Here is a 15,981-nt window from a genome sequence, read left to right on the forward strand (position 1 = left end):
GAGAGGCTGCTGATGAAATGAAGAGCAGAAGTTCCATAAAGTAACCCAGCTCATGTGGTTCTGTCTTAGGTTGATAAGCTGCATCATGTTCAAACAGTGCCCTGATGTACCGATCTGGTTGTCACAGGGGGCCATCTCACTCACCTGACACTTCTCTTTGGTCTAGATGACAGCGCCTCTGCCGCCAGCAGCATGGAGGTATCAGACCGCATCGCCTCTCTGGAGCAGCGAGTCCAGATGCAGGAGGATGACATTCAGCTGCTCAAGTCAGCGCTGGCCGACGTGGTTCGGAGGCTGAACATCACGGAGGAGCAGCAGGCTGTGCTTAACAGGAAAGGACCTACCAAAGGTGGGCATGGCGCAGCATCCACAGCAGCGTTAAAGATCCTCACTCCTCATGGGTGATTCGCCCCCAAACCGACCCCAAATCAAAATGTCCTTAGCCCCGCCCACCGAACCAATCTCACAAAGTTAGACAGTATTTGTCAATGGGCTTTTTCGTGAGCTGCCCTGCGTGATGCTGAGGTGCACATTTATAGACGATCCTTAAATACTCTTTGAGTCAAGGAAGGGACTGTCCAGATGGACCACAGAGGTCAGGGAGAGCTTTGGGCCCTGCGGGAGGTTCCTTGTGGAAAGCTTACTGGTGAACCTCATCTCTTCCTGTGTCCTCAGCTTACACCGAAGCACAGAAAACTCATGTGGTGCATGGCAGCCCCTCGGCCAGTCTGGATGTAGATATGGGAGGCTCTCCTTAGGAAGCCGAGTCAATTAGGCATCTAGGTGGCCTGTTTGTTCAGCTTTTTGGGGGGGATGTGCCTTTGGCTGCTTTTGAGACCCCTCTTGTACCCATGGGGATGTAGCCTGAAACAGAGGTCTGTAGCAGTGGGTTTTTGCCTAATTGGAGCCATATATATATGCCTTGACCAGGACATGGCCTGCAAAAGTAGCGTTCACCTTAAGCAACATTGCAGTGACTGAACCTTCAAATTTCAGAAACAAAAGATGTCATAAAGACCCTCACCACATGCATGTGTGTCAGTGTCCTGATGTTTACACCCAAGGGCCATGGCTCCCCCTCACCACATGCACGTGTGTCAGTGTCCCGGCATTTACATCCGAGGGCCATGGCTCTCCCTCACCACATGCGCATGTGTCAGTGTCCCAGCATTTACATCCGAGGGCCATGGCTCCCCCTTACCACATGCACGTGTGTCAGTGTCCCGGCATTTACATCCGAGGGCCATGGCTCCCCCTCACCACATGCACATGTGTCAGTGTCCTGGCATTTACACCCAAGGGCTATGGCTCATCTTCCGCCAGAGTTGGTTCTCTGGCTGCGCAATGGAGGCTGTGAGCTTTCTGTGGTTAAAGCACCCTGAGGTTGTAGCATATTAATGTGCCTCTAAAAATGTCTTTCTTGGCTGCATGTGGTGGTGCACACCTTTAATCTCTGCGCTCAGAAAGCAGGGGCAAAGGGGATCTCTGTTAATTCCAGGAAAGTCAGGTCTACACAGAGAGACCCTGTCTCAAAAAATAAAAACAAAAACAAAGCTTTCTTGGACCACAGAGAAAGCTCAGTCATAAAGTGCTTGCCATGCAAACGTGAAGACCAGAGAATGGGCCCCACTGGATGAGGTGGTGTGGCTTGTGGGTTATAGTTCTAGTCCTGGTGAAGAGGCAGTAGATGGGTCCTGGGCCTCACCGATCAGCCTAGCCTACTTGGCAAGCTTTAGGCCAGTGAGAGATCTTGTCTCAAAAACCAGGGCACATGAACTCACATGAGTCTCTCTCCCTCCCTCCCCCCTCTCTCTCTGCCTCCCTCCCTCCCTCCCTCCCTCCTTCCCTCCTTCTCCCTCCTTCCCTCCGTCTCTGTTGGCTTGGAGGCTCAGGTTGTCACTGGAGTTGGGAGAGCACTATCTAATGTTGACTCTTCTTGGTTTTTCTCAAGCCTCGCCGTCTCCTGGGCTTGGCTTTCTGTCCACTCTGTGGAAAGGGACCCTGTTCTTTGTCCTGCCTTATGCTGAGGGCAGACCCACATCAGAGGTACATGCTACCCTTGGCTCTATATTTTGAATAATCCTTTCCTATGATCTTTGCTTCTAAATGCCAACGCAGTTGGGGTATTTCAGACCACAAGCCTGGCTATTTTAGATATCCGCGACCTACTCAGCTTGCCAGATGGAGCTGATGACGACAGTGGTCCAAAGGGTGCCTTAAATGAAGCTTCGGGGTTCTAGAATTTCCTTATTTTTGAAGAGTGGGGGAAATGATAGAGTTCACCCAGGGTTTTTAATCTTACTTGATGATGAGTGGCAGTTGATCGTCATGAAACTGGAGAGGAACGACTTTTTCACAGTTATCTGATGCCTCGCTGTGCATTGCTTTCATAAGTGCAAAGATTTCATCAGTTTGAAAAGTGGGAAGTCACAGTGAGAAATAAAAGGGAGGTGGGAGACACCATGTCATATGAGGGGTGCCATGGCCCCTGCACCATGTCACATGAGGGGTGCCGTGGCCCCTGAACCATGTCACATGAGGGGTGCCGTGGCCCCTGCACCATGTCACATGAGGGGTGCCGTGGCCCCTGCACCATGTCATATGAGGGGTGCCGTGGCCCCTGCACCATGTCACATGAGGGGTGCGCACATTCCTCCCTCCCTGCTCCTGAGTGTGGCTGTGGTGTGACCAGCCGCTTCACGCTCCTGAGTGTGGCTGTGGTGTGACCAGCTGCTTCACATTCCTGCCTTGGCTTCCCGCTATGGTGGATGATAGTCTGGAACTGTGAGCTGAAATATACTCTTTCTCCACAAGCTGGTTTTTGTCAGGGTGTTTTTTTTTTTGTTTGTTTGTTTTTTATCACAGCAATAGAAATGCAGCCAGGGTATCAGCTCTTCTTCTGTGCTCACTGCATGCCACACCCTGGGCTGGGGACTTTTATTTCTTGTTCCTGACCCTCCCCGCAGCCTGTTGAGCGGGCACTGCCAGCCTTATTTTATAAGAAACTTGAGGCTTAGACAGGGTATTGGCTTATCCATGGCTGATCCCAGTTGATGGGGAGATCAGTCCCGTCTGCCTCAAGGGTCTCTGCCCTGTGGTCACACATACCTGTCAGTCCCTGGGCTTGCAGCCATCTCATCCTTGGTGGCACTCCCTCCTCAGTGTTTGTGGTGCTTCCTGTATCTGAGAAGTTCTTTTGGGCATCATCTCTGCATTTGCCTCTAGGAACAATTAAGATGTGATTTTTAAATGTTTAACATTTTATGAGGCAGAAAGATGTCTATTATCTTAGTGTACCCTGGAAATCAAGAATTAATTTCTCAAGCCAGGCCGTGGTGGCACACGCCTTTAATCCCAGCACTCAGGAGGCAGAGGCAGGTAGATTGCTGTGAGTTCGAGGTCAACTTGGTCTTACAAAGTGAATCCAGGACAGCCAAGGCTACACAGAGAAACCCTGTCTCAAAAAACAAAAACAAAAACAAACAAACAAACAAACAAAAAAGAATTAATTTCTCCCAGCAACTGGGAGACAGGAGGCTGTGGTGTTTCTTTTCCAAGATTTGTGGTGTGTGTGTGTGTGTGTGTGTGTGTGTGTGTGTGTGTGTGTGTGTGTGTGTGTGTTATGTGTCTGCCCTGGATGCTTGCCTTGATTGTTCTCTGCCATATCTCTTAAAAACTATCTTATTTATATTTTTAGTTATGTGTGTGTGCACATCAGTGTGTGTTTTTTGCACATGAGTACAGGTGGCCAAAAAGGCCAAGAGTGAGTGTCGGATACCCTGAAGCTACTGTTAGGAGCAGTCGGGGGCGAGCCACCCAACATGGGTACTGACCTCAGGTAGCTGTTGCGCCATCTCTCCACCTCATGTTGTTGAAGTACAATGCAAGCTGAGTGAAAAACGGAGGCATCGCTCCTTATCCCTGGGGACTGGGTCCAGGGCCCACAAATACCCAGATCTGAGGCCGTTCAGGTCTCTCACATTAATGGCAAAATGTTTGACATATAACCCACTTGTGGTGAGAATTTTGGTTTCTTGAAAAGCAGAAATGTTAAGGAAATATCTTGTTCTAACCCCAGGTGTGGGATATGGGGCTGCTTTAGCATGTCCGCAACACTTGACTATGGTTTCCCTCCTGCTCTAGCAGGGGCGTGATCTTGCCAGCTGAAGAGATGGTCTGCATTTGGAATTAGGGGGACTCTTCAGAGGGTATATAGATGTCAGAGCCCTGAGGGTGGGGGCTACTGCTCCTCCCACTGATGCTCTTGCTGCTGTTGCTGGTTGCATATTGGAGATATCCCAACAATGAAGGTCCAACTTACCCCAAGGAACTCAATGTCCCCAATCAGCAGGAAGTAGTCTAACGATACCGACGCCCCTTCCCCCTCTAACCTTCTTTCTCTCCTACCTGATATTGGGGGTTAGAAGGGATGGGTGTAGGGGGTGGGAAGAAGAAAACAATAAAGTAGCCAAAAGTCCAGCTTCTCCCACTCCCATTCTTCTTAATAACTGAAATTACCCCTGTGTCACATGTATACTGTAAATGCTATGAGCCATGTTGTTCAAGGAATAATAGCAGGAAGAAGAAAACATGACTTTTTAAAAGCCCTCATCTGTTTTCAGTTGGAAGAGCTCACAGGCATTGAACCCATAGATATGGAGAACCATCTGTATGTGTCACGTGTCCTCTGTGTGTGAGCCTGGTGATAGGTGCTACCCCTTGGGAGCCAACAGTTGATGGAGCAGGCCGGTTAGTGGGCATCCGGCAGCATGCAGCATTCCTAGTGTGTTGACAGCTGGGTTGCTCTTCTAGGTCCTTTGGGTCCTTCCCAGCCTCCTGAGGTCGCCACACTTACAGGCTCTCTCGGCCTCCACCTCCCCGTACATGGAGAGGCGGGGAACGAAAGTAAAAGATCAAAATATTTATGCCTTTGTCTGATTCGGTGATGATCGCTCACCATGGTACTGTCCATCCACTTAGTGTCAATGTGTCCCCAGGGCCTCGGCTTTTTTCCAGGCTCTGGTAACTGTTCCTTGCCTTAGCCCTTCAGGTCTTATTTCTGTGCCAAAGGGACACAGTGTTCAGCCTGGGCTCTGGGGCTGGATTACAGTCCATTACATTAAAGCACATGGATAGAGTGGGTGTTTGTGCCTAGGTGACCCCTCTAGGTCAATGTCAACCAAATGCTGCCTTTAAGGAATCTACTGGTATCTTGTAATAGTCAGGGTTCTCTAGAGCAGCAGAACTGATAAAATGTGTGTGTAATGTATATATTACAGGCTGTGGTCCAAGTAATCAAACAATGGCTGTTTGCCAACAGAAAGTCCAAGAATCTAGTAGCAGTTCAGTCCACAAGGCTGGATGTCTCAGCTGGTCTCCAGTATACGCTGGAGTCCCAAAGAAGTGGACATACCAGCACGGAGAGAGCAGGCAGGCAAAGAGCAACAGCTTCCTCCTTCCCTGTCCTTAAATAGAATTCCAGCAGAGGGTTTGGGTCTCAGTTAATTCCAGATGTCAAGTTGACAACCAAGAACAGCCATCACATACCTGTTAGGAATCCCAGAGAAGGGTACAACAGCCAGAGTGGTAAAGACGAGAGGACAACCAAGGTTGACAGTGCCATAGCCAGCTGCTCTCAGTGTGGTCCCCAGAGCTACAGTGCTTGATGGTGGGGCGGAGAGGTAGTCTCTGACCCTTCCCTCCCCTCCTCTTTCCTCCCCTCCAGACTTAGATCAGAGCCGGAGCAAGCACACCCTCCATGTCAGCTCACAGCCACCAAGTGGGCAGAATCAGGTGAAGCTGAGGCAGCTGGTCGCGTTATATCCCTGATCAGGAAACAGAGAGCGATGGGTACAGGCCACTACTGAGCCCAATCTCTCCACTGTTACACAGTTCAGGATCCCAGCAGGGGATGGTGGCGCCCATGGTGGGCAAGTCGTCCCACTTCAACAAACCTAACCAAGATAATCCCCTGCAGGCATGCCCAGAACCAGGTGACTCTAGATTCTGCCGAGCTCACAGCTGTACTAACCATCGCATTTGTGAGGGCCTCAGGCCTGTGTGCGTTGGAGTCTGTCCATTTTTTTTTTTTTTTCTTCACTGAGGCAGTCTGCTGTTGAATGGGCCAGCGTGTTTATGGGAGGCCATCTTGGTTTTTTTTTTTTCTAGTTTTTGACAATTGTGACTAAAACTGCTATAAAACATTTACATGGAGGTCTGTGTAGACATAAGTTTTCAGACAACTAGGTAAATACTTAGTGTCAGAATGATTACCGGATCATATGGTAGGATTATATTTAGCTTTATAAGAAACTGCCAAACTCTATTCAAAGTAGCCGCACCATTTTTCATATCCATTATCAATAAATGTTGGTTCCTGTGGCTCCCCTTCTGGCTTGCAATTGGTGTTTTGGTTTTGTTCTGGGATTTCAGCCATTCTAGAAGATGTGTAGAGCTATTTCATTATCGTTGCTTTAATTTGCATTTCCTAATGGCAGCGATGTTAGCTATCTTTGCATGTGTTCATTTGCCACCTGAGTATCTTCAGTGAGGTGTGTTTTCTGATCTTTTGTTCATTAAAAAAAAAAGGGGGCCATCTGTTTTCTTTACTGTTGAATTTTCAGAGTTCTTATTATACTCTGTACAAGTCTTTTACCAGACACAAAATTATCAGACACATGTTTTCTTCCAACCTACAATTGGCATTTCCATCCCTTTTAAATTTCTTTGGCGAACTTATAAAGTTTTTTAATGAGGTCCGTGTTGTCAGTTTTCCCCTAATGGGCAAAGCTTTTGATATTTATTAGCTTATCTTTTAAAAAAAATTTTATGTGTAAGAGTATTTTGTCTGCATGTGTGTGTGTGTGTGTGCACAAGTATGCCTGGTACCCAAGGAGGTCAGAAGAAGGTATTGTATCCTTTGTAACTGGAGTAACAGATGGTTGTGAGCCACCGTGTGAATGTGGGGAATCGAATCCAAGCTCTCTGTGAGAGCAGCAAGTGCTCTTCACCCGAGCCATCTCTCCAGACCCCCACCCTTGTGATGGTTAGTTTTAACTGTCAACTTGCCATGACTCAGACTCATCTGAGAAGAGAGCCTCAGCTGAGGAATTGTCTAGGTCAGCTTGGCTGTGGGCCATGTTTGTGAGAGATTGTCCTCATTGGTCATTGATGATGGAAGACATCGTCCGTGCGGGCATCACCATCTCCTGGGCAGGGTGTCCGGAACACTGTGAGAGGTTAAAGCTGAGAGAAGATGCGGAAGCCACTGTGGGTCTGCTTCCTCTCTGCCCTTTTCTGTGATGGACCTTGGCCAGCTGCTTTAGTTCCTGCTTTGACTTCCCTCCGCGAGGGACTGTCACCCGGAACTGTAAACCTCTGTGCTGTTTTTGGTCAGGGTGTTTTATAACAGTACCCTGTCTTAAACAGCGCATCGTCACTGGGTTAGGGACGCGGCTTGGTTGGTCGAATGCTTATGTGGTATACATGAAGCCTTGGGTTGGTCCTCATCTCTGTGTAAGCCAGACACTGGTGCACATCTGTGATCATCTGGGAGGCAGGGAGATTAGGGAGTGGGGGGCAGGAGGAGGAAAAGAGAAGAGGAAGAAGAGGAAGAGAAAGAACAGGAGAAGGAACAGGAGGAGTGGGAGAAGCAGGGAAAGAGGGGCAAGAGGAGGAGCAGCAGCAGGAAGAGGAGCAGCAGCAGGAGGAGGAGCAGCAGGAGGGGGAGCAGCAGGAGGAGGAGGAAGATCAGGAGGAGGAGCAGGGAAAGAGGGGCAAGAGGAGGAGCAGCAGGAGGAGCAGGGCCAGCAGCAGGAAGAGGAGCAGCAGGAGGGGGAGCAGCAGGAGGAGGAGCAGCAGCAGGAGGAGGAGCAGCAGCAGGAGGAGGAGCAGCAGCAGGAGGAGCAGCAGCAGCAGGAGGAGCAGCAGGAAGAAGAGGAGCAGGAGGAGCAGCAGGAATGAGAGGAGCAGGAGGAGGAGGAGCAGCAGGAGGAGGAGGAGCAGCAAGAGGTGATCATTAAGCAGTCAAAGCTCACTTCTAGAGATGTTGAGTTTTGTTCAGTTCAGTTCTCAGTGCTTGTGAGTAATGTCTGTGTAGGGTGAGAGGATGCCATCTAGGGTCACTTACCACCATTGCTGAAAAAGTCCTACCAGTTGCCTTTGTACTGTGCCACTCCTACTAGCTTTTAGGATGGAAATCCCTTCTGTGAACCTTGGTTCTGTGGGTCCTTACTGCTGCTATGGGGAAAGGTCTGACTTCATCCTGTGCTTCTCTTGCAGTGAGACCACTGGGGCCGGCCCTGCCATTAAGAACCACTGTCAACAATGGCACCGTGTTACCAAAGAAACCCAGTGCTTCCCTCCCGTCCCCCTCGGGGCCCAGGAAAGAAGTGGTTGTGCCGGTAAACAAAAGGTAGGCTACTTGAAGGACTCCCCTCCCCCCCACCCCCCCACCCCTCTACCCCCCACACCCCCCTGACTCCTCAAGGCAGCTCTTTGGGGGTCTAGAAGAAGCATCTCATTCTCCTAGGATGCTGTGGTCTCATCTGAGTCGAGGCTTGTGGAACCCCATCCCTGGGATGGTGACTCAGTTTCCCTGCTTTAGACTTAAGGTTGTGTGTGTGAAGCCCCAGCCAATAGGGTGGTACGCCATTTATGTTTTTACTTATTGTTCTTTATAAAAACAACTGGACTCCAACCCACATCCCTATATGCAACACAGCAAAAACTCATGTTGCCATAGCAACCTTTAAGTTTTACTGGTAAGATTTGGGTGAACTCATACTTTTAAATTGTGCCTAACAGTGAGGTTCTAGACACCCATGTTATCTTCAGATAGATCACAGTTCATTTTCAACCTTTTGATGACTTGCTGACAATTCCATTAATTCTTAGACTGTAGAAACTTAAATGCTCATTCGTTTTATAGAGTACCTAGCTATGAAGAAATTCCTCTGAAGCTCCACCTCATAGGTACGCCGTGAGAATGTAACAGAGGGTGAGGAAGTGGTGCATCGGCCAAAACATTTTCTATGCAAGCAGCAAGCGTGAGGTTCAGGGTTCGGATCCCCAGAACCCATGTAAATGCTGGGTGGGCGTGGTGGCCAGTATCTGGAAAACAGAAACAGGAGCCACCCAGAGCAAACTGGCTGGCCAGACTAGCCTAATCAGTGAACTCTGGGTTCAACTGAGAGTCCTGCCTCAATGAATAAGGTGGAGAGCAGTCAAGAAAGACTCCTGACTTCATCTTCATGGCTCCACATGAATGTGTACACATATAAACACCTCTCTCTCTCTCTCTCTCTCTCTCTCTCTCTTTTTCTCTCTCTCTCTCTCTCACACACACACACACACAAAGCATACAAATATTGTACACACACACACACACACACACACACCACATCTCTCTGTCTCACACACCCACACCTACACACATACCAATACACACATATCACACCACAGGCAAACATACACCAAGCACACACACATTACACCCACCATGCACATACACACATCACACACACAGCACACATACACACACATACACCAAGCACACACATATCACACACACACACACACACACACACACACACACACACACACACGAGCCAAGCACATATACACACACCAAGCACACACACATTACACATATTATAAACACACACACCAAGCATACACAGACATCACATACACATATCACACACCCTCCACACCAATCACACACACACACACACACACACACACAAGCCAAGCACATACACACACATCAAGCACACACACATTACACACACTGTAAACACATACACATATACACATCACACACACCACACACCCTCCACACCAAGCACACACTATTACTCACACACAAGTCAAGCACATACACACACACCAAGCACACGCCTCACAAAGAGAACAGAAGAACCTATGGAGCTCACTAAATCCTGATGGCCTTAGGGACACTGAGGATTGGGTATGGATGCTGAAGTGCTTGGAGGACACCTGTGGGCTGCATCCACTGCCTCTGTGCCTTAGGGTGGGCTCTAGCCATCACCTTCCCTTGTCATTTCCTCCAGTTTACTCTTGAGGTCCCCCCCAAGGAGGTGCCTGTGAACCCCAGCCATGCCGTCTAGACCCAAGGCATGCCTTCATGAGATGACCCTTTGCCTTAGCAGAGGCTGGGTGCCTGTGTCCCCCTGGCCCCAGAATACTTGCCAGTATATGGTGGGTGTCCTCATGGCTGTTGGACCTGCATCTACTTTATCCTAACCAAGGTAACTGCTCTCTGGGACAGCCCTGACCTGTCCCCTGTCCATCCAGCGAGACACAGCGAGGACTCAACAAGACACATAGAGCATTTTGTCTCCCTCCTGGCTTGGTTTCCTGTTGCTGTGATAAAATGCCCCCTTATTAGAGCCACTTCAGAGTACAGGCTAAGGGGCTGGAGAGATGGCTCAGCGATTAAGAGCACTGATTGCTCTTCCAGTCAGAGGTCCTGAGTTCAATTCCCAGCAACTACATGGTGGCTCACAACCATCTATAATGTCATCTGATGCCCTCTTCTGTCCTACAGGGGTACAAGCAGGCAGAGCACTGTATACATAATAAATAAATAAATCTTTTTTTTTAAGAGAGAGAGAGAGAGAGAGAGAGAGAGAGAGAGAGAGAGAGAGAGAGAGAGAGAATACAGGTTAATTTTAGCTCACAGGTCCAGGCTGCAGCCCATCACTTTGGGGGATGTGAAGGCAGGACACAAATCAGTTCGTCATACCCACAGTCAAGAGCAGAGAGAGAATGCGTGTACGCCTGCCAAGGCCCAGCTGCTCACACTGAAAATGGGTCCTTCAACCCCAGCCAAGCCAATCCGGAAACCCCCACAGGCCAACACAGCCCAGGCAACCCTCCAGCGGACTCTTGTTCATTTTGATTGTGTCAAGTTGATAATTAAAACTGACCACCATGGTCATGGACAGATCTGAGGGAGAAGGCGCCTCTGGGACCTGTGGGAAGAGCTCAGCCTTTTGAGGACTCTGCTTTTCTTAGGGCCAGTGGTGTCGTCTGGCTGTCCAGAGAGTGTTGATAGGTGGTGACTTCCTGATGTTCCTGATGCTGGCAGCTGCGGCACGGCACGTGCTCAGGTTTGGGACTGTGAGGTGAGGAGGGGGGAGGAGTTGTAAGTAGGCCAAAGATGATGATGCTTAACTGATTTCAGATCACTTCTGTCAGGCCTAAAGTGGATGCTGCATCAGCGGCTACGTTAGTTATGACATCTTTGAAATATATAAAGAATTGATAGGAACATCCCGCCCCACCCTTCACCAAACAGATGTGCCTTGCATTTCAAGCCTGTAGAGTTTTGTGCATTTTCAAAAAGATTTTCAAAGAAAAAAAAAAGGAGATTGGTCACACAGTGCTTTTTAAAACTTTGAAGTGCTGTGCTTAGCCACATTTTATATCTTTCAACCCTCACTTGAATCATCCAATTTTTTTTTTATAACCAACACAAAATGACCTTTGGATTCTAACTGACAGCAGTAGGTCGCACTTGGATTCTCAAGATGTTAGACCAACAAAACTGACTTTTTTTTCTGTAAGTTTCAGGGCTTTATCTGTTACTTTTTATTGTAATGATTTTTTAAAAATCCCACCCAACATTAAGTTTACCCTTTCAGACATCTGGGAGTGTAGTTCATCAGGGCAGGGGCTTTATATATTGTTGTCCAGCAGGTTCCCAGAACCCTTCACCTCACAAAAGGCAATCTGCACAGAAACGACCACCTTCCCTCTGGTTCTATGGTTTTAGCCACTTTAATGCTAATTTTTAAGAAGTGTGTGTGTATGTGTGTGTGTGTGTGTGTGTGTGACTGTATACACATGTGGTTGTGCAGAGGTCAGAGGGCAGCTTGCAAGACTCAGTTCCCACCTTCCACCATGTGGGTCCTGGGCACGCACGCCGGTCATCAACTTGGTGGTAAGCGCCTTTACACACAGAGCTATCATGCTGTCCGGTTCTGGGATTAAATGTGTGGGTAGTTACACTTGGCCTCACTGTGCCTGAGAGTGTGTGTATCATGTCACGCCTGTTGGTGTAGGTCAAAGGGGGACTTGGAACAGTTGGTTTTCCCCTCCACCCTGAGATGGAGCTCTAGCCATCAGGCTTGGAGGCAGGCACCTCTCCCCACTGAACCATCTTGCTGGACCCGTATCTCTTACATTTAGCTACGTCCATCATTTTTTTCCATATGGTTGTAGACCATTTATACATCTTCAAAGAAGCCTATCTGACATGTATACTTTATACATGTATACCTTACATATGTGCTTATTTTTTCATATTTATGCTTGTTGAGACATCTTGCAGCGCAGCCCAGGCTGCCCTGATACTTGTGATCCTCCTGCCTCAGGGCCCCATCGTGCTGGGTTTGCAGGTGTGTGACCCCCACACCCACCCACCTGTATTTAATCGGATCATGTTGTTGTCATACAGCTGTAGGACATAGTGACTGTTCACCACTTGTTAGGTGTGTGACCTGCAGGTGTGCTCCGCCATTCCCTAGGTCACTCTTCGGTTCTGTTGATTGTTTCTTTGCCATCAAGAGACTAAGAACAAGCAGATTGCCATCAGTGGGGCAGATTGGGTTTGCTTCCGCTTCTGTTCAAGAAACGAGTTGCCAACCCTGGGTTCTCAGCCTCCTCCCTGCATGGCCTTTTGGGAGTGTTTAGGTGGTAGATGTTGACTGTAGGTCATTAGTCACTTCTAAGCTAGTTTTTAGGCATCATGTAAGGCAAAGGCCTGCTCTCATTCTTTTGCCTGTCTGTTTCCAATTTCCCAGCATTTGTTTGTTAAAGAGACTGTCATTTGTCTGCTGTGTCATCTTGACATCTTTATTGCAGTCGTTTGTCCCTCTGTGCATGGCTTTATTTCTGGAGTCACTCTTATGAGCCACTGGTCTCTAAAACTATCTTGGTTTCCAGCACTGTGATGCCTTTATCACTGAGGGTTTCAACTCAGGAAGTGTGAGGCCTCCAGTTTTATTCCCTCCCTTGCCCCTGTCTTTTGTTTCTTTCAAGAGTGTTGGGATCTAAGATTTCAGATGAGCATTAGGTTGCATTTTCTATTTCTGAAACTCCTGTGTCCTAGCCTGCCTTTCTGCTGCTGTGATAAATACCCTGAGGCACTTGGGAGAGAACTGCTTTATTTGGCTGTCTAGTCACAGTTCATTATCAGAGGAAGTCAGGGTAGGAACCTGGAGACAGGAAGCTGGAGACAGGAAGCTGGAGACAGGAAGCTGGAGGCAGGAGCTGAAGCAGAGGCTGCAGAGGAATGCTGCTTACTGGTTTGCTCCCCGTGGCTTGCTCAGCCGGCTTTCTTTCTTTCTTTCTTTCTTTTTTTTTAACACATTTTTATTGAAAACTAAAATAATTCATATTACATCTCATTTTCTATCCCATCCCATGCATCCTCCCATTCCTCCCTCCCTCCCACTTTCACCCCAATCCCCCTTCCCTATGACTGTGACTGAGGGGGACCTCCTCCCCCTGAATATGGTGCTAGGGTATCAAGTCTCTTCTTGGTAGTCCGCTATCCTTCCTCCGAGTGCCATTGGGCCTCCCCCACAAAGGGACATGGCCAAATATGGGGCACCAGAGATCATGTGAAAGTCAGTCCCTAGTCTCCACTTAACTGTGGAGAATGTTCTGTCCCTTGGCTAGATCTGGGTAGGGGTTTGATGATGACTTCACGTATTGTCCTTAGTTGGTGCCTTAGATCGAGCAGAACCCCTTGGCCCAGATCCTCCCATCATAGTGTTCTTCCTGTAGGTTTCTAGGACCCTCTGGATCCACCTACTTCCCTATCCCCTATATTTTTCTCACCTAGAGTCTCAATAGGATGTTCTCACCTCTATCCCACTTTCCTGGTAGATGAAGACTTCCATGGGACCTGCCCCTTGAGCTAGTGTCCAATTATAAGTGAGTATATACCATTTGAGTCTCTCTGCTTCTGGGTTAGATCACTCATTATGATCATTTCTAGTTCAATCCATTTGTCCACAAATTTCAGGAATTCCTTGTTTTTAATAGCTGAGTAGTATTCCATAGTGTAAATACACCACAGTTTCTTTATCCATTCTTCTACTGAGGGACACTTAGGCTGTTTCCATGTTCTGGCTATTATGAATAAGTCAGCCGTCTTTCTTATACAGTCCAGGACCACGTGTGCAAAGGTGGCACTGCCCACGTGGGCTCGGCCCTCCCACATCAGTCATTAATCCAGAACATACATGTAGGCAGAGATGGTGCACACCTTCAATCCCAGAACTCGAGAAAGAGAAGCAAGTGGATCTCTGTGAGTTCAAGGCCAGCCTAATCTACAGAATGACTTCTAGGACAGCCAAGACTACACAGTGACACACTGTCTCAAAAAAAAAAAAAAAAAAAGAAAGAAAGAAAGAAAAGAAAAGCAAAATCCCCCAAAACACCAAAAAAGAAAGAATGTATGGAAATGCCTCATATGTAGACATACCCCCTGGCCTGACTGTTGGAAGCAACCAGTCAAATGAGGGTCCCCCTTCCCAGATGTCTCTAGTATACACCAAGTTGACAAAAACAAATTAGCAGAACTCCCTTTGATGCTATGTTAAGGGGTGCACTGATCAGAAGAGTAGCACTTTGGGAAACAAGGCTGGTGAGTTGTCCAATCTACAAGCATGGTCTTTCTATGTATGTATATCTTAATTTTTTTCTTTTAGCAAAATTGTATGGTTTCATAGTGTGTATGTCTTTTACCTTCTGACATAATTTTGTTCCTAAGTAACCTGCCATTTTTAATGTCCTAGCAAGTAAAGACTGTTTTCTCCACTTCCTTTCAGATCATATGGAAATACACCCGACTTTTGGGTGTTGAATTTTTAATCTTGAAAGTTTGCTGACATGGTTGGATAGTTTAGCCTCATCCTGCACAGCTCTGGGGACTGACTAGACCGGATCAGTGAAAGAATGAAGGAAGGAAAGACACGTACACGCAGAAAAGCCTGATCAGGTGGCCTGGGCCTTGTGTAGCAATGCCTCAGCACTGTGGACGTTCAGGGTGCTTATTGTATACAGTTGAACAGGGAGGCAGGATTATAGCCCAAGTTCATCTGAACAAGGGGGTGGTGGTTATTACAACAGATCATCAGGGAGGTAGGGTTATCATGTACAGCTGACCAGGAGGCAGGGTCAGCTACTCTTCACAGGAGCCGTCTCCAGGCTGTGAAAATCTGGGCAGAAGGCTACAGTGAACATTTTCTTCCCACCCTGTCAGCACCTGCACATGGACCTGAGGAAGGCTCTGCCCCTGCCACGGGCTGGGACATCGAGGCCCGTGACATATCCGTGCCTATGACAAACACTGTACATTCACACAGGGCTGTACTCTCTCCCAGCATAGTTTGTGTGTGCATGTGGCTTTTTAAGGTTCTGGCTTTTAGTTACACGTTGGCACCTGTCATCTACAGACGTGTACACGTTCCTTTCCACTGTGGTCGCTTTATTTTTTTCTTGTCTAACTGCTGTGCCAAGGATTCTAGGACCATATCGGATACTAGAGGCAATAATGAGCTTTGCTGCTCCTCTCCCAGTCTTGGAGAGAATGGTTGCAGCCCTCCACCCTCAAGTGTGTTAGCCAGGACTTCCTGTGTAGCTTCTGCTGTGTGCGGAACGGTTTGTTCCTGTTCCTAGTTCTTTGAATGTCTTTATCACAAGAGGATTTTTTTTTTTTGAGCTGGGAGGGGGTTTATTTTTGTTTGTCGAGACAGGGTTTCTCTGTGTAATTGCTCTGGCTGTCCTGGACTCGATTTGTAGACCAGGCTGGCCTTGATCTCACGGAGATCTGCCTGCCTCTGCCTCCAGACTGCTGGGATTAAAAGCGTGTGCTACCACAGCTGGCCCGAAAGGGTTTTCTGATGCTTTTTTTTTTTTAAATAACTTTATTAAATTTTATCT

At 48.0% G+C, this 15,981-nt stretch overlaps 1 protein-coding gene across 2 annotated transcripts in view; it reads left to right on the forward strand.

Moving 5' to 3' along the window:
* Eml1 (EMAP like 1) overlaps positions 1-15,981 on the forward strand; it is a 131,307-nt gene that overhangs the window by 58,473 nt on the left and 56,853 nt on the right. For both annotated transcript variants that reach the window (XM_051151260.1, XM_051151249.1), the window contains exons 2-3: positions 167-349; positions 8,281-8,413. In XM_051151260.1, coding sequence (XP_051007217.1) covers positions 193-349; positions 8,281-8,413 — 290 coding nt within the window. In that variant the 5' untranslated portion in view covers positions 167-192. The remainder of the gene's footprint in view (positions 1-166; positions 350-8,280; positions 8,414-15,981) is intronic.

Source organism: Acomys russatus, chromosome 1 (assembly GCF_903995435.1).
Source record: "Acomys russatus chromosome 1, mAcoRus1.1, whole genome shotgun sequence".
NCBI classification, from domain to species: domain Eukaryota; kingdom Metazoa; phylum Chordata; class Mammalia; order Rodentia; family Muridae; genus Acomys; species Acomys russatus.